Source organism: Protopterus annectens, chromosome 7.part0 (assembly GCF_019279795.1).
Source record: "Protopterus annectens isolate FY-2018-M chromosome 7.part0, PAN1.0, whole genome shotgun sequence".
Taxonomy (NCBI): Eukaryota; Metazoa; Chordata; order Ceratodontiformes; family Protopteridae; genus Protopterus; species Protopterus annectens.
The window spans coordinates 556,933,297-556,952,627 of record NC_056739.1 but is presented as its reverse complement, the minus strand read 5'-3'; the positions used below and the strand labels follow the sequence as shown (position 1 = coordinate 556,952,627).

Here is a 19,331-nt window from a genome sequence, read left to right as displayed (position 1 = left end):
TCACCTTACAGTTCTAACAAATACTCATTGACAGATGTCAAATATCAATATAATTGAGTTTGCCATCATGTATGCTTCAAGATAAAATATTCTGATAGCTTACATGTAGCATGGTTTTGGAATTATTATTGCAAATATGAACAAGCAAGATTTGATGTCTAGAGGCGCAGTACGAGGTAACTGCAGAAACTCCTGGAGGCGCACTTAACTGTAATGAGGACCTGGGTATATGGGTAGATGTAATTTTGAGTTTTTCTGATCATATCAACCAAGTGATTAATGATAGTTAATCTGGCAGTTTAAGAACTATAGGTTATATAAAAAGATTTATAAAATCTAGAAAATCACAGATGACAAAGTCATTATTAGCTATATTAGACTGAAAGATGAGAATGGAATAATAATATGGGAACCATACAAGAAAACAAGCATGACTAAACTGGAAAGAGTACAGCAAAAATATACCAAGGGCATCCATGGATGTGAAAAATGTAAGTTATCATGAAAGACAAAAATATATGAACTTGTACACATTCTCATATACTGTAGATATTTAAGCGGAGACATTATTAAGATATATAGGGCATTTAGAGACAACTGCCTCTGGGACTGGTTGGGATTATCAAAAAGTAGTAGACAATATTCAGACAACCTATGCAGAATATTCTGTAGGAATGAGAAGTGTACTAATTTGTTCTCTGAGAGAATAGCTGATGCATGGAACAGACTACAGAATTATATTAAATCAAGCATTAATTTACATACTTTTAAGAACAGCCTGGGTACTTATTATGTGAAAAACTGTTTGGTATTTTGGCAGGCTAGGAGGGGATTATTGCCTGACCTTGAAGTATTTGTATGTATCTATGTTGTTCTTCCACCTAAGCTAAACACTGCTGAAGCCTTTCAGTTGCTATAACACCATTTGTCCTACTTGTGCCAGGTATCACTGAATCCTTTTCTACCTGCACCATATATAGGTTGATAGGTTCATAGGCAGGTACTAGGCTATCTGCCCGAAGGCATTTATAAGCCTAACCAGAAAGTGTTGGCTTTCATCGCCCCCTTAGATTAGTTCCATGTGCCTCTGTTCAGCAGAGGCACTGAAGTGATCCCCGGGGTAAACTTTCTGTTTCCCAGTCACTCATCAAGGTTTCTCTGGAAGAGTGCTAGCAAGGAGCTCTGCCTAATGTAGATTGGAATCTTGTTCCAAAGCATGGGAAGTCTCTGGGATAGGAATATATCCCTCCAGCACATCCTATTTAATGTTGTGGTGAGGTTTAGATCCCTAGAGCATGTGGCTTGAGGAGATAAGGTTTTTTTTAGGTGGAGCATGTCCATAAATTCTGGGTTGGACATGGCCTTATATGTCAGGCAGAGACCACCTCTAAGCAGGTGTAATGCAACTGAGTACAGCTGGAGTTTCTTCAGTCGAGCTGCATAGGGCATCTATTTGAGGCCAGTGATCCTCTTGGTGAGGTACTTCTGTGGTCTTTCCAGATGTTGCAGGTGTCTTGTAAGGTACATCCCAAATGGGGCATTGTACTCTATAATGGGTCTGATGAGTGATGAGTAGAGAGGCACAATGACCTCTTTTGATCTGGATGCAAACCCTTTTGTGATTAGGTGGGCCACATGGAACTAACCACTTTGGCAATGTGATTATCAAAGGAGAGATTACTATCTACTTAGGTCCCCAGATCCCTTATTATGTTTTTTGTATTTAGGGGACTACCACCTATGTGATAACTTGTGGGCACTTTGTATTTCCAAAGAGAATAACTATGCACTTTTTGGCATTTAGCTTGAGGGCATAATTTTGACACCAGGTATCCGTCTCAATGAGACCCTTTTGGAGGATGTCTGTGTCAGCTGGTGAGTCAATTATAGCTCCTAGTTTGCAGTTGTCTGTGAACTTGGTCAGCCATAGTCCTCCTGTGTTTGTCTCTACCTTTGAGAAGTATATGTCAGACAGGAGGGGCCTAGGACTGAGCCCTTCTCACCATATGTGTTCTGCCCATGAGCCAATTGGTAACCCATCTTGTGACATAGGGGTTTATGTTCAGGCTGGTGAGCTTGTCTATAATACCAGAATGGGGAATGGTGTTGAAGGCCTTTGCGAGGTCTAGGTAGGCTGTGTGTACCACCCTTCCCTCGTCTATAGCCTTGGTAACTGTCTCAAAAATGTCCACCAGGTTTAGGAGGCATGATCTTCCCTTAACAAAGATGAACTAGGTAGGGTCCAGTGTTTGGAGGTTCCCAATGTCTCTGTTATGAGTTCCATGATGATGTGCTCCATAGCCTTGCAGACCAAGCTAGTCGGGCTTATAGGGCAATAGTTCCCGGGGTCTGTTGTGGTTCCACTTTTGTGGAGTGGAATAACTGTTGTTGTGCACCACTCTATGGGTATGTAGCCTGTGAAGAGGCTGAGTTTGAACAGTGTGTTTAGGTGAGGGGTTAATTCATCTTTGAGCTCGTGTAGGATGCAGCCTGGGACATCATCCAGTCCCATTGATGCTGTGTTTTTGGCTTTGGAGAGGGCTATTTTAACCTGAGTGTCTGTGATTTCAAGGGCTCTACATTCTTCTGGTATGGTTATGGGCCCTTTTGGGGGTGAGAGGGGGGTGAAGTTTGCACTGAACCTATCTGCCAGGATGTTGGGAATATCGGTTGGTTCAGTGTATTTTGTACCATTCTGCACTAACTCCGAGCAGATCTGAGCATTGTCACTTGGATTCTTGACATAGCTAAAGAATGCCTTGTGGTTATCTTTGGAGTCCTTGGCAAGTTTTCTTTGAAAAGCTCAGCTTGGACGATTTTATGAGGGATCGTAGTTTCTTGCTGATACTGATCAGGGATGTCTTCTCTTCTTGGGATTTTACTCTTTTCTGTACTAGTTTCCTCCTTCTATTGTATAGCTTGTTTATGGCAGGGGTCCACCATACTGGTTTTGTTTTCTTGGAGGAGTGAGTCTTGGTTTTGCTTGTTGGATAACACGATCCATGCATTCTTGTAGGTGTCCGTAGAATGCATTAGTAAAGGATTTTGCAGCTTGGACAGTGTTATCCTTTAGCATGGGGGCTTTGAAACTTTCCACCTCCATCTTAAGTAATGGTTAGTTTTCTTTTGAAAAGTATTTCAAGGTGGTTTCCTTGTCCGGGGGTGGGGGCAGAATGTGGATATCCAAATTGATTTGTTTATGGTCAGATCTAACCAGCGAGGGGTTGACCTCTGGTGTGGAACACCATTCGCCCATGTTGGTGATGACCAGGTCCAATATGTTGTCACCTCTGGTGGGAGTGTTGACCAGTTGTTCCAGAGCATTTGAGTTTATAAATTCTAGGAAATGTTGGGCAAGGGAGTTAGTACTTGAATAGTTCTCCCAGTTAATGTTTGGGTAGTTGAAATCACCTATTATTGGGGTGTTTGGTAGGACCTTTATGTTAGCCAGTGTTTCCAGAAATGCAGAATAGGGGTCCTGGGACATGTTTGTAGATCTGTAGCAAGTTACAATTTGAATTGAAGTTTTTTCCGTTGTTAGTTGCACGTGGATAATCTCTGAAGCATCGTGCTGTGCCACTAACCTGGAGGTGTGGGTATCCTTGATGAATATGGATACTCCCCCGCTTTTGTATTTTGGTCCGGGTTCTGTGGCCAAAATGTATGGTATGAGTTGTAGCCTGGTAGTGCTGGGGTGCTCTCTGTAGCCTTAAACCAGGTTTCTGTTACTGCACATATATCGATTTTCTCCATACTGAGGAGTGCCTCGAGTGCGTGCATTTTGAGGTTTAGACTTCTGGCATTGAGTAGTTTTACCCTCAGATTTTTGTTACTTGTGCTATTTACGGTGGTAGGTTTGTCTTTTGAGCCTTGCCTAAAAAGGCAATATAGGGGTGGCAAGAGCCTTGGCCAGCATTCAAAAGCCTAATGGTGACAGGTGCAAGCCATCTCTAGCAAAGCAGCGTGGCTTGTTGAGTTTGTCATCCCAGGCAGACAGATACTGGATCCCCTTTGAATGACACCAGAAACTTAGCCAATTGTTGAAATTGATAATTGTTTCTTTATACCGTGGTATCATTCTTGGTGAGGGCAGGATGCTACTCAGGGTCAGTGTCATACCGGCCCAGGCTACGTGATCAGAGAGCTCGTCCATGTCTCTTTTCATGTAGTCCAGGGAGGTACTGCTCAGGTTATTCACACTAACATGGACAGTGACAGAGTCATATTTGTACTTGTTCTGAAGTGACCCAAGTGCTTGTGTTATGTGGCGGATCCTGGCACCTGACAGGCAGCTAACAGTAACGTTTTCCTTATTCAGCATAGTGAGTGGGACATCAGTGTGCCTGGCTATAGAGTCACCTATTACTAGTATGTTGGGTATGTTATTTTGCTTTGAGGGCTGTGATTGCGTGGAACACTGGTTTTGTGAAGTATGTGTTTCATGGTTTGTGTTGGGGGGTGGAGGTTGCTTGGATGTCTGCTTTGGAGATCTCTGCTGCTTTTGCAGATTTTTATTTAGAGCCTCTGAGTATGTTTTCATGTATTTATGTGTGTGTTTTACCGGTGCTGGTTTATTGGGTCTATGTGAGACTGGTGGTGTGATGCCAGTATTTCCCTTCTCCTCTTGACTATCTGATCCAGTCTTGGGTTGAGACAGCTTAGCCTCCAGTTTGACTGTATAATTGCATCTCTCACATGTATTAGTGTTTGGTGGTGGGAGGAGAGGGTTGTCTGTGTACATGAGGCAGTTGTTACATTGCCTCAAAATGCCCAGATTCACCAGTTGAACTGGAGAGTACACCTAAAACTGCCCTTTGGACATGCCTGGATTGGTACAGTAAACTGTTTTACTGAATGGCTGGTAAGGTCGAATAGAGAGCCTTGTCCTTCTGCAGTGCTGGGGTTTATAAGTGCTTTCTATGAGTTTTGAGCAAGTGCTGGGTGGAGAAATGAATGGCTTGAGTGCTTAAGTTGAAAGTTTGTCTAGTTCCAAGGGAAAAATTGAAGAGGAGACTTTGTGGAGCCGGGAATAGTTATACCCTAGCTAACCAGCACTGCCCAGTGTGCAAAACCAGGCAAATGTGGTTTTTATAGCAGGGAAATGAAAGAGATAGAAATTAGCCCAAAATGGCCAATAAACTACTACTTTCTGACTTGAAACTACTCCTCCAGATACAGATAGGCTGCTCAAAGCTCCCCTGTCTGACAGGTGAACATGGAAACTTCCTTCTATCCAAGTAAGGTATGGGCCAACACAGAGATCTGTAACACAGCCCTGAATTCAGCACTAACCTGAAAACTGGACTATACTAGCCTAGAAAGGCGGGAAACAAGTATATATATATTTTTTAAGAAAATAAAGCAGATACAATTAAAAAAACACTTTAAATGAACTGTCACTCAAATATGCAAATATCACTGAATTTTTCCAATCCCTACAGCACCGTTTGTCCCACCAGGGCCAGGTATCACAGAATCATTCCAGTCCCTGCAACATCATTTCTTCTACCTGTGCCAGGTATCACAGAATCCATCCAACCACTGAACAACCATTTCTGTTATGACAGGTGTGATGACCATGCCCTGGCCCAGCAATCAAGGAACCTCAATTCTCACCACTAACACCAGGGAGATCATCTCCTAGAAGAGAGGAAAGGATAACTAATACACACAGTAAAGTACAATTTCCCTTAAGTGCACACAGAGATCACAGTCAGTCTGGAGCTGGTTGCTCCCTTGCTCACCAGGTTCCCAATAAAACTCCCCACTGACACAGCTATAGGGTCCAGGTCTCAGCCTAGGTGGGCAAGCTAAAACCTCCAGTACCCTCTCTGTCCAACCAGTGCTTCGTGTCCCAGCCTAAGTAGCGGACACAACACACACACACTTGGAGGTAAGTATTTATACAACTTTACAGACACTCCGGGGAAAGGCTGACACAGATTCTCCAGCTATGCCCTTTACCCAGACCATACGGTAGTAATCCCTGCCACCTCCTAGCTAATAATATCAGCTACTAAAAGGCCCTTAAAAGGGTGTCCAATTATTACTGTGCAATATTATTATCCAATGGTAATGTGACTATTCAGTCTAGGCTTATTAAAAGGGCTTAGACAGTAAACTCTATGAATATATAATGCACTCTAAAGCATAATTTATCTCTACATAAACCAGCCATGGGTATAAGGTTTTAAAAATATTTAATAATAAAAAATTCAAATACAAGACAAAACTACTACACCACAGAGATATCTAAGAGTTCAGATATCACACAGAAACTTAAAATAATACAGTAGTACAGGTCTGATTTCAAAGAAAAATACCTAATTAATCTTTACTAGCTTTAACTATTCCTACAAGAAATCACAGCACAAAAACGTACATGTGAACATAAGGCAGAGTGCTGAGTTAGATATCCAAGATCAAAATGCCCCCAGTCTCTTGTGAAAAATAGTATTTAAACATTACTAACAAACATGTCTACTGGGTCCCTCCCAAATTACATCATGTTGACACTTAGGTTTTCCCAGGCAAACAAACTGCATTATTTAGCAACCTAACACCTGCTCAGAAATTTACAACAATAAAAGTCATTTCACATGTATAATCTAACAGAAACCAGAGCAATAAAGCACATTCCACATCTAAATTCTGGTCATAAACTTTAGCCTTAAAACAATGGGCATGAAACCTTCATTCAGACTCACTGGAGCCAAATTCTAAAATAAAAGGGTCACAACATGTTTCACTAGGCCAGTAGAGTGCAATGTTGTCACATATTTTGCAGTTCCACATTTGACAGTATTCTTTTACACTCATGGAAACATGCCTGTATTTTACATTTATTTACAAATGCCAGAATTATATATGAAATCCTCTTTGAGTAGGCTGGCAGCCTTCACCCATCTTTCCCCAATCGTCACAACAGGTATTTGTTTTTGGCAGTGTATTCTACCCACACCAGCTTCTATTTTCTGTTACCCATCTTCCAGCTATCACCCACCATTCTCTTCCTCTATCACTTTCCTGTGACAATTTAGTGCAGCTACATCTCACTGTAAACTATTCTTGCCTTTTTCAGTACATATCCCTTCTCATACCCCGGTCTTCTGTGCTTTTCTTCTCATATCCCAATATTCTGTGCATTTTCCCCTTTCAGATTCTCTGCTTTGCACAGTTTCTTCTGTCCTGATCCAACTCCTTTTAAATGGCAGTCAGAACTGACCACAGTACTCAGAATGTGGCATGCCCAGTGCATGGAATTAGGCTTCATCATCACTCCATCTTCTCCCCACACTACATACTCTAGTACCTTACTGTTACTTGTCACTGCTGTTTTACAGTGTACTGCACATTTCAGCTAATCTGCATTTAGCACCTTCCACGTCCTTTGCCTCCTTTATCTTCTCTTTGGTTACCCAATCCAAATAGATTTGGAATGAAACTCTCTACCAAAGTGCATTACTTTGGAAATATGCATTAATACCAGGCTATTGTTTAAGGGCCATTCTGCTAGCTACACCAAATGGATCCCTTTATCTGTTAACTAAAATTGCATCAGAACTGGTATAAGCAGGGAAAAGGTTTCTCTTGTTTTCTAACTTTAGTGTGGTTTGTCACAACAGTGAACAGTATACCATTTCACACTTTACTAGTTTTATTAACCGGGTCAACTCCCCCCAACCCTTACAGTTATCTTCTTCTAGTCAGTCAGCTGATTTCCTTTTTGTCCAGTTGGTCTTATCCATACCTGCTGCCTTTTGATTTTCCACTAATTTACCATGAAGCACAATGTCAAAAGCCTTACTAAAATAGCCACCAGACTGACCCAGTTTAGCATAGCAGTTATGCAACCATAGGCTTGGATCATGTTTTACTGTCTGGAAATCTGTTATAAAAAGCCACACTGTTGCCCATCTGCAAAATGTTCAGCATCTAATAACTCCATCAGTTTGTTTTTTATAACATTCATTAGATCCATAGTGAGATAAGAAAATACCTTTGCAGCATCTAAGAACATACATGCATCATACATATTTGCCCTGTTTAATAACCAAGCATGTCCCCTGTCTAGCTTTTCTGGCTATTACAGGTGCACAGATGCTCATCATGTGATAGCATGATGAAGCCAAGATGTTTGTGAAAGAGGGAGTAGATAGCCTTCTTTAATAAAAGTGAAATATGAATGTGAAGCAAATGCTTTCACAATGGAACCGCTCCTTCTGTCTAAATCTGCACCTTACCTTGCCAGCTAAGTGTACTGCACTCACCTATATCTCTCAGTCTCTTAGTGCAAGAATTCTGCTCAAAGACAAAAATAATTGAAGGAACAAAGTCCCAAAATCAGGGACAGAGTTTAAATATTGCTCTTGTATACTTAAATTGCTGCAATGACAACAGGTTTTGCAACAACATGCATTTTCTGAAGGATATAAAGTCTGAAACTCAAATGTCTGTCATTCTTTAATGACTTCAGTGCTCAATAATTTGCAAGAAAAACACTAATTTTATGAGGAACACTACAAAAACACAAGGCAAAAATATCCATACCTCTCAACTGTACAGATTTTCGCAGAATGTCCATATTTTTGCCTCATAGTTTTGATCCATTTTTCATAAAATTGTGGTTTTCTGGCAAATTTGGTAGCATGACATTAAATACTGAAGCTAGAAACTAATGATGGACATTTGAGCTTCAGAGAATTCATACCCTTCAGAAAATGCATGCTAATGCAAAAATGTTATTCTATCAACAAGTTTATAGAACAAATATTTAAAATTGTCCCTATTTTTTGGGCCTCTGTCCCACTTTTATTTAAGGCTTCATCCAGATTTCTTGCTCTAAGAGATTGAAAGGTATGTGGACATCTAACAACTGTTCAGATTTTTGCAGGCTATGCTTCCACCTCATTTTTCCACTGTAAACAGCTCTCCTCCCTACACCTTAGATGTTTTATAATGGAATATTCTTCTGGTCTGTGGATAACCCTTCTTGAGAACACTGGTAGTACTGATTGTAAAGCCATTTGGAAAAATTATTTTCTCTACCATTTTCTGTACTCAACAGCTACTGTTTTTCTCCATCACATCTGTCCTTATATGCTCAGGGCTTTTATCCACTGTGTGTGTGTGTGTGTGTGTGTGTGTGTGTGTGTGTGTGTGTGTGTGTGTGTGTGTGTGTGTGTGTGTGTGTGTGTGTGTGTGTGTGTGTGTGTGTGTGTGTGTGTGTGTGTGTGTCTGTGGTCAGAGGTGTGGTGCCAAGGCAGCTGTTCTGTAGTAAGTCAAGCAGGATGCTATTGTAGTATGGTTAGGGCAGAGTGGTTCGTTTTTCACTGTCATACAGTTCGTCTCATCTACCTGCAGCCACACCTAACAAGTGAGTATATTGATGAGGGGTTCGAATGGAGAGATGATACAATCAGCAAAAGAAGAGAAGTGCTGCTGGAATTGAGTTCATCCTCAAGTGTTGGTGAGTACCTTCATGAGGTAGACCCTGTTTTTTCACAAAATCTCACAAAGATGACACTGATATAAATAGACTGCAGTTTATATAGCAAATATCATGGACAGAATTAGGTTAAAAAATAAAGAAGATGGCAGAGTTTACAAGTCCCAGAATAAAAAAAAGTGCCCAATCTTGGTAGGCACACTGGTACCACAACTGAAAAAAATGATAGCGTAGAATCCTCAAGATATGGAAGTATTCCTACAATGGGGCTAGGCCAGGCCCACAGGGGAGGATGGCCCCCTGTTGTAGAAAGAAGCAGCAGTCCACAAAAATAACAAAACATGTTAGGTGACAAAAGAGCCATATGGATGATATAGTGGACTATTGAGTTCAGAAAGAAATTATGTTTGTTACTATTATGCAAGGAAGCCCAGAATTTCCAGACAAAAGATATACAAAAAGATTAAGAGAGAAATTTGAGGAAAGAAAAATACTTCCACAAGAAAAACTGTCAGAAACTTCAAATAAAAATTTGTGTTCATTAATACAACAGATCCATGAAAAACACTATATAGACCAAGAAACCTTGTGCCATTTGGAAAAAGAAACAACTGAGGAAGTGTGACAATTTAAAGAACAGAATTTAGAGATGTTTGAAGGGTATAAAAAAGAAATATGGACATGGCAAAGAAAGAGAGATTTGGTATGGTGCAACATTTATGCAAAGGAGGAAGACAAATTAATCAACAGAAAAAAAGGCAGCCCCAAAGATATTTGAAGAGAAATGTAGGCAAAGGTATCCAGATATGGAAAACTTTACAATAAAAAAATAAGATAACAAAGAGGGAATGTCGAACAGAAGATTAGTCAAGAAGAAGTTAAAAAATAGAAGCTGAAGTTATGGAATTTTTGCAAAGTGAAGGATTCAGTGTAGAAAGTAAAATGGGTCATATCACAGTCTCCAAAGTAAGAAGAAACAAGAGGAACAGGACACATCTGAAGAAGAAATATGGACCTGGGAAAGAAAAAGAGATTTAATATGGTGCAATATTTATGCAAAGGAGAAAGCAAAACTAATCAATGCAAAAGAGCAGCACCAAAGATATTTGGCAAAGACATCCAGATATGGAAAATTTTACAATATAAAATATAAGAAAACAAAGAAGAAAAGTAAAAAAAGAGGACTAGTAATGTAGAAGTTAAAGAAATAGAAAATGAGGTTATGGATTTAGAGCCAAAAATTTGACTCAGATAACAACAAAACAAGCTACAGCAATGGACACCCAAATTAAGGAGAAACCAGTGGCGCATGAAGTATCTCATCTAATCAGTTGACATATGAAGATACTTTTGGGCCTCCCATTGGCAACAGTACAAATGTTCAGTTGGATCTATACAGCAAGGGAAAGTACAGGAAACTGTGGCAACTCTGACACAGTCAATGTTGTGGAGTCATAGGCCAGTGACTTCCCATATGAAAGAGCAACAGATGACACACAGTGAAACAGAAGAAAACATGGCACAGGAAGAAGCTCTGGAACTTCCCATACAATGTCCGCAGGAAATGGCAAACAAAGAATGTGCCCTCAATTTAGAAGAAAATGATATAAGAAGAGTTGCTTGATTTTATAAAGATGGATAGACATATTAAGATCAATGAAAGAAATAGACTGCAGAAGGTCAATAAAACCCAGAAAGTTAGAAGTTTGATAAAACAAATGAACACAGTAATTAGGACTGTCCATAGAGATTCATTCTACATAATAGAAGTAAATAGGATACATTACTGTGCAGCCAAATTAATAACTGATAAAGTCCTACCACAAAAACACAGGGAAGTAAGGGAAAGGACAGGGAGAAATTAAATGCCATCATGGAAGTATCAAATAGAGAACACTATAAAGCAATTAAGACAAGAAGTGTCACTGTTAAAAGAGTATAGAAGAGGGAATAGATCAACAAAAATACTCAGAAAGATTTGTTGCTTGTCTTTCGGCTTTTTCCCGGTAAGGGGTTGCCACAGCAGAACTCCAGTCCGTTAATGATTGGCAGTAGATTTTTTAAGAAATGCCGAGGTGCCAGCTTGATGCCCAACCTTCAACAAAGGCACGCCTATTTACGAACGCATGTCTTTTGAACACTAAAGATAAATGTGATAAAAGCAATACGCAGTATTATAATGGATCGCGATTTATCATGTGCTGTTGCAATTAATAAACTAAAAATATCAGCACAGGCAGAAAAATGTAGAAGATACACAGATTAATATACAGGAAAAGTACAAAATAAGCAATTTATTGATGACTCTAAAAAGTTTTATAGAGAATTGGGAAACAAGGTAAAATGAATTGAAAGACCACCAAAAAAAAGAAATAGATTTATTTTGGAAAAATATTTATGAAATCCTGAAACATAACAAATATGCTAAATGCATAAAAGAAGTAAAAGAAAAAAGTTCAACTATACAGGATATAACATGGGATAAAGTAACGGCCAGAGAGATTGAAACAAAGTTAAGAAAAGCTTCTAATTGGAAAACCCCAGGCCCAGATGCAGTGCCTAACTTCTGGCTAAAAGTATTAACATCTTTGTATGAAGATTTAGCCATGAATAAGAACTATTTATATGCATACCCCAAACAAACACCAGCCTGGCTAACATCAGGAAAAACAATGCTCCTACTTAAGAGTGAACCTACAAGTAGACTGATAAACTTGCCTTCCAACGACATATAAACTATATACTGGAATTGATGCCAACAGAGTTTATAGTCATTTAGAAGAAAACTCAATTATGGCAATAGAACAAAAGGGTAATAAAAGAAAGTCATATGGAACAAAGGATAATTTGTTGTTAAGTAAAGTTATATTAGAGAACTGTAAAAAGGGGAAGAATCTAAGTATGGCATGGATAGACAACAAAAAAGCATTTGACAGTATCCCACATTCATAAAAAAAAGAGTGCTTACAAATGTATAAGATGCACCCTACACTGATAAACTACATCACAAAGACCATGGAACAGTGGAAAACCACTTTGCAGTTAAGCCATGATAAAGGCCAAATTATTATTCCAGGGATAAAAATCCAAAGGGGGATATTCTACGGTAACTCTCTGTCACTGCTGATCTTTTGGCTTGCCCTTATCCCATTAAGCTGTCTACTTAACAGATTAGGTCATGGCTATAATTTGCCTCCCAGAAAGCAACAAAATGTAAAAACTTCTCATCTTCTCTTTGTTGATGATTTAAAACTGTACAGCTCATCAGATGAGGAGCTGAAAGCAGAACTACAAGTAGTCAAAACTTTTTCAGATGATATAAGAATGTCATTTGGTCTTGATAAATGTGCAAAAGCAACCTTTAAAGCAGGAAAACTGCAGCAGCAGGAAAACATCAGTTTGGGACAAGAATGTGATATAAATGAAGATGAGCAAGAGGGAGTGTATAAATATTTGGGAATTGATGAAGGATCAGCAATAAAATATGAACAAATGTGAATAAAACTCAGTAAGGAATATTTTAGAAGACTTTAATTAATCCTGAAAACATTGTTGACATCTAGGAACAAAGTTCAACCTATAAACCAGTTTGATCTTCCTGTCCTAACTTATTGTTTTGCAGTGACTGATTGTCCCCAAAAGGTGCTGGATAGATTATATCGGTAAACAAGAAGGATGCTTTATGTTCATCAAAGGATTTATAAAAATTGTTGCAAACCAAGATTATATATTCCCCATTCCAAGGGAGGTATGGACCTCGTTGAAACTGATTACATATATAGATCTGCAGTTGTGGAAGTGCATACATATTTGCTGACCTCACAAATCCAAAACATAGTGAAAGTTTTGAAACATAAGGAGAATAACTTTAAGATGACTTCTCTGCTTAGTATGGCAGAAGCATATCTGTGTCAAGTGGAAATGCAAATTAAACCAGAAGCAGATAAAAATCCGGCAGCAACTAAATGTGCCAAAAAACAAAATAAAGAATATAAGGTAAAGAATCAGATGAGAAGGCAAGAAATGTGGAAAATGCATAAATATAGTTGCAAGTATAGAAAACTCCTGGAACAATCCCACATTGATCAGCATCAAATGCAAGAATTCAGCCCAAGCGGCCCAAGACAGTAGACTACATAAATGTTGGTTTACAAAGTCCATTGAACATGTGGGAGAAACAGACAAATGAAATCGAAGACAGTCACACACCTTGTTGCTAGTTGTGATATACTAATGGCAGAAGGACTGTATACTGAAAGACATAATAATGTGGCAAGACTGTTGCACTGGGGATTGTGCAAACATTATGATATTGAAGTAGCTGAAAAAACACTGGAAACATGAGCCACAAAGCATCATAGCAAATGAAGTTTACAGCACATGGGATCACCCATTACCAACAGTTCAAAAGATAGATGTGAGAAAACCAGATATAGTGGTCCATGAAAAGATGACAAAAGTTGCATTGCTCATTGAAAACGCTACACCCAGTGACTACAGTGTCCTGCATACAGAGACACACAGAATCATAAAATATCAGGATTTGCAAGCAGAAACACGAGCAATGTGGAAGAAAGATACCCAGACAGTTTCAATAGTAGTAGGAGCAATGGATTTTATAAAAAAGAATCTACAATCATATTTAGATATGTTACAGATATATGTAACTCTGTACGAATTGCAGAAGGAGTCATTACTGTGCACATTGCGGGTGTTTCGAAGAGCACTTTTGGCTGACATCAAATATTAAAATAATACTAATTTATGAACTTTAATCATACTTTGAGGTCCATTCCCATCATGGTATTAGAAACCCAAAAGATTTGGAAACATTAAAAAAGTGAGTAGACTGCATGCTAAAGGCAAAGCAGTGGCACCAAGATGTAAAGACAGCAAATCACTAAGGGATCTCAGAAGTGACAATGTGGTTCTCTACCCAGACCTCATCACATCCCTTATTGTGTATTTCATGTTCCTGTGCATGTGTGTGTGTGTGTGTGTGTGTGTGTGTGTGTGTGTGTGTGTGTGTGTGTGTCTGTGTGCTCATGTGTGTGTGTGTGTGTGTGTGTGTGTGTGTGTGTGTGTGTGTGTGTGTGTGTGTGTGTGTGTGTGTGTGTGTAGCAGTGATATATCTTTTCATGGTTGTGGCTATATGAATACATGTATGTTGTGCTAAAACATGTGAATTTATGGATATAGCACTGTGCACTGTTTGCGTAAGACAAGATGATCAAACTAAACTGATGGCATCAATGCAGCTAAAATAAAAATGCCAAAAGACATACTCACTGACCACAACAGAAAGGAAGTAGAAGACACACACTAAACTATTTAGAACAGAAAGTCTGCTATGGCCCCATAAATCCTGCTCAATTATAACTTTGAGATCACCAGTCATCCTGAATTCATGGTAAGGAAGCACAGCATAACAGCAGTGACTACACAGAATTCACTCTCATGGCCAGCCTTAGGCATAGGCCAACTAGGCGGCCACCTAGGGCACTGCTCTAGTAGGAGAGCTTTTCCAGTATTTATTTGGTGTAGGTAGACCAGGATGGGATCACCAGGTGGTGTGGTGGGGGGCGCTGTAGAGCCCTTTTGCCAAGGGCACCAGTTGAACTATGGCCGCTCCTGTTCACTCTTCATATGTTTTCCTTCACTTATCCCTAGAATTTCTTGCTAAGGAATTCTGTTGTTGATACTGTGGATAGTGCATAATTCATAGAAAGGATGTAGTACAAATGTTATGCATTCCTTCTCTCACTGGAGTGTGTGTGTGTGTGTGTGTGTGTGTGTGTGTGTGTGTGTGTGTGTGTGTGTGTGTGTGTGTGTGTGCATACACACACACACACACACATGCAACAGAAAAGTTAGACTCCTGATGATTACCTTTTGTTTTAACAAAAATCACTAGATGGCCGGAAAGAGGAATGGGCAAGTCTGTACTCTGCAGCCTTCTCTTACCATTTCAACAAACCATGTAGTACAGTGAGTGATGCAACACTTCACTGAATACATCACAAAAAAGTACACTTTTGTACTGTAAACTTAGGTACAGAGATTCCAGTTATGTATTGGCAAAATAGAAGAAAGGCAATATTTAAAGTTGAGTTGGCCTTGGAGTGAGGACAGCAGTCCTGGCAACAGAATATATTAAACAACCTTTTACTTTCTGAAATCAGTACCAGTGACCAATTATCTGGAGAATTATTGTACTCCTTGCCCTAGTGCTATTTACATAAGTACTGATTAGACACCTTAAGAAACAAATATATTTTGGTATCATTAAGATAAGTGAAAAGATAGTTTCTTGTAAATCAAACAATAGTAATGGGTTATTATGAACATGCTTTTATCTCTTTTTACTACTGCATGTAATTAATTATTTTTGTCTCCATGTTTTCACCATAGGCTGTGCCATGTTACCACCTATACTAAATGGTGAAGCTGAATACACAGATGACACCAGACTTGGTTCTGTTGTTAACTTTTATTGTCATGAAGGGTAAGTTGCAAAAAACCACTATCTGATTTTTTATTTAAAGACAGTGTGAAAGCTGGCACATTTTGAATGCAAAGTATTCTGCTCACCTGGAGGCTTTTTTTTAGCACTTTTAAGACTTAAAAGAAATGAAAGAGTGAATACAAAACTGTAATACAAAAAATAGTGCCGCAACTGCATATATCTACTTTCTGTATTAAAAAAAAGAAATACTGAGTTTGTTGATCTCCTGCAGTGAGTTCTGATGATGGTGTGGAGAAGCAGAGAACAGGAAAATAATAGTTGCGTAATTAAACATATCATAACAGTACATGCTTGCATGATTGCAGCTGCAGTAGTATTAGCTATATGAGTTATATCCTGCGGAGGATATAACAGCCTGCCAGCTTCCAAAGCTTCATGGCACCCTCCATGTGCCAGAACTGTCAGACAGCTCGAGCTGAGCTAACTAAAACACCAGTTTGGGTGCAAAGCCCTTCAGAGCTTTCCTGGCAAAAGATAGTGGGAGGCTCAGCCCTGAAAGGATAATGCTAGAAACAGCAACAAAAAATAAATAAATTCAAAAGTGAAAAACAAGTTAAAACTAACTTTATTGTCATTTAGATCTATACAAGTGTAGATTAAATGAGATTCCATGCAATCAGCTCATTATGGGACAGACAAAAAAGAAATCACATACATAGAAAGACATAATTTAAAACAACATATATAAATACTACCACAGTCTTATAAATCAACTCTACACTTAAGTATATGGCTACGTATATTCCTAGAAACAAACACTTGTTAAGATACTAAAAATACACATCTAGCAGCAAAGTTCTGGTAATAGTATTGCACATGAACTATTTACAACATTCTGTATCAGAAGAAAAAAGATATTGCACCTGGGTTAGTAGTATAAATTATAATGGTTGGCTGGGCTTAATAAATAATAGATAAAATAATACTGTGCAGTGAATAGGACATCCCAACTTCCTGACCTGTATGGGATCAGACCTAATGTTGGAATTAAGAAGTCTGATCACCTTCAGATAAAAACTGTTTTGAATTTAGTTGTGTTGCATAGAATACTGCAGCATCATTTACTCAATAACAGGCTCATAAATGCCCACATCATGGCATAAAAAGCACACCAAAACACAATTGAAATGGAGGAGGGGAGTGGCTGCTACAGCAGTGGTCATTCAAACACCTACTATTATGGAAAGGTTACTTGCACAACTGCACTACGTTCATCATATTGATAATTGTTGCAGTGACTTTAGCTATATGGGTACATTACCACAGCTTAGAGAATGGGAGACCTGCACATCGGCACCTTGACTGGAGAATGAATATTCTCCAGCAAGGTGCTAATGTACAGGTAATGCTTACTGAAAAATGAGCCTGCCACTTCATGACAACATATTAAGCTGCTGTGGAGCTCGAACTGAAAGTAGACTAACGACCGCCAATATTTTATGCTCACTAAGCAGTGCTTTTGCTGTTTATCGAGAGTAAAATAAAGAAGAAAATTATAAAAAATGTGTTTGTGAGTGTGTGTGTGTGTGTGTGTGTGTGTGTGTGTGTGTGTGTGTGTGTGTGTGTGTGTGTGTGTGTGTGTGTGTGTGTGTGTGTGTGTGTGTGTGTGTGCGAAAGTGTATGTGTGCATTAAAGTGCAATTGAGCCATTATTTTTACACTAAGCAGTGCTTCTGCTGTTTAGCAGTGTAAAAATATTAAGAAAGAAAAGTGTGTGTGTGTGTGTGTGTGTGTGTGTGTGTGTGTGTGTGTGTGTGTGTGTGTGTGTATGTGCATTTATGTTTTTGTCTGCATGTCTGAGTATATGTGTGATTGCATGAATGACAGCAGAAGTGAATGAAGACAGAAGACGATCGAGCAGTGACAGCAGCAACACTTAAGAGGTTTGCATACCTCTTGACCTCTTAGCTCAAGATATCTGGATAAAGCCTAAAATAAAGGGAGAACAAAGGTTAAAAATAGGAACAGGTACTACTCTTATAAAATTACAAAGTTGCTTGAAAGGATTTGTGTTGGCATGCATTTTATTAAGCAAAACTGTGTTTGGGGGGATTGTAAGAATGATTGAGCAGTGGCAGCAGCATCAGGTTTGCATACCGCTCAACCTCTTAAGTCAAGAAATCTAGATAAAGACTAAAATAAAAGGGGAACAAAGGCTGAAACGTAGGAAAAGATTTTAAATATTGCTCATAAAATGACATCATTGCTTGAATAACAGGATTTGTTGTAGCATGTATTTTCTGAAGGAAATAAAGTCTGATCTTAAATGTATGTAATTTTTAATGACTTCTGTCCTCAGTGACCGGCTGCAAATCACACATTTTAGGAGTAAGAGATAAAAGAAAAGAAAAAAGTAAATATCTAGATATTTCTTGAAAATGTTATAATTTAGATGTAAATTACTTCCTCCAACACCAGCAAGTTTGAAACATTAGGTAGACGTACGTTACATCAAAAATATATATATAAAATTAATATAGTAATAAAAAATAAATAATCAAGTAAAACACAACAATTTTACATACAGCCCATTCTCCAAGCACAATAATGCCACCCAGGGTGTGTGCTACTATGTAAATAATGCCTTTCCAGGGCTGTAAAGGCCTCCGCCTGTGGCATTAGGCCTCATAACATGCCTGGGTGGGCATTATTTACAGAGAAAAACACACACTGTTGGGCATCATTGCTTGCCCTCGGAGAATGATCCCAGCAAAGCCTGAATGAAACCCAGAGAAAGAATCAAGTTTATAATAATATAATAATAATTTCTAAAGTATATCTACAGAGGACCAAGTTGCTGTTTCCAGAACACTTCTAGAATCCAACTCTTTCTAAAAAGCCATACATGAAACCAAAGCCCTGGAAGAGTGGGCCTGGTCCCTGCCTGGAGTAGTTTTGTTATGGTGAGTATAACAAAATGTAATATCCTTGGACAACCACTTGGAAATAGACTATTTTGACACAGGTTGTCCTTTCTTATTGCCCTCACAAGAACTGAACAATGGATCTGAAGATATGAACAATTTAGTTCTGCCAAGTTAGTACCAGAGTTCTCTGTGGACATCCAAGGTATGGAATATCCTTTCTCCCTCATTTTTGGGTTCAGGAAAGAAAATGGGGAGATGGCTAGTTTAGCTTAAAGTAAACTAAGATACCATTTTAGCCATAAAAGAAAGATTAGTTCTCAAAGAAACTCTGTTTCCATGGAAAATGAGAAAGAGGTTGACTCACTTTAAGAGCTTGCAACTCAGATTCCCTTCTTACAGAGGTAACTGCATTCGGTAAAACTGTTTTCCATGTAAAGAACTTCAAGTCATACAGTTTAGCTGGTTTAAATGGAGCAAGTGTTAGCTTCTCA

The 19,331-nt window shown here is 38.9% G+C and overlaps 1 protein-coding gene across 4 annotated transcripts in view; it reads left to right on the top strand.

The window, feature by feature from the left end:
• Positions 1–19,331, top strand: part of LOC122806592 (basement membrane-specific heparan sulfate proteoglycan core protein-like) — a 1,657,353-nt gene that overhangs the window by 1,301,719 nt on the left and 336,303 nt on the right. For all 4 annotated transcript variants that reach the window (XM_044077142.1, XM_044077143.1, XM_044077144.1 and 1 more), the window contains one exon: positions 15,860–15,953. In XM_044077142.1, the coding sequence (XP_043933077.1) occupies positions 15,860–15,953 (94 nt within the window). The remainder of the gene's footprint in view (positions 1–15,859; positions 15,954–19,331) is intronic.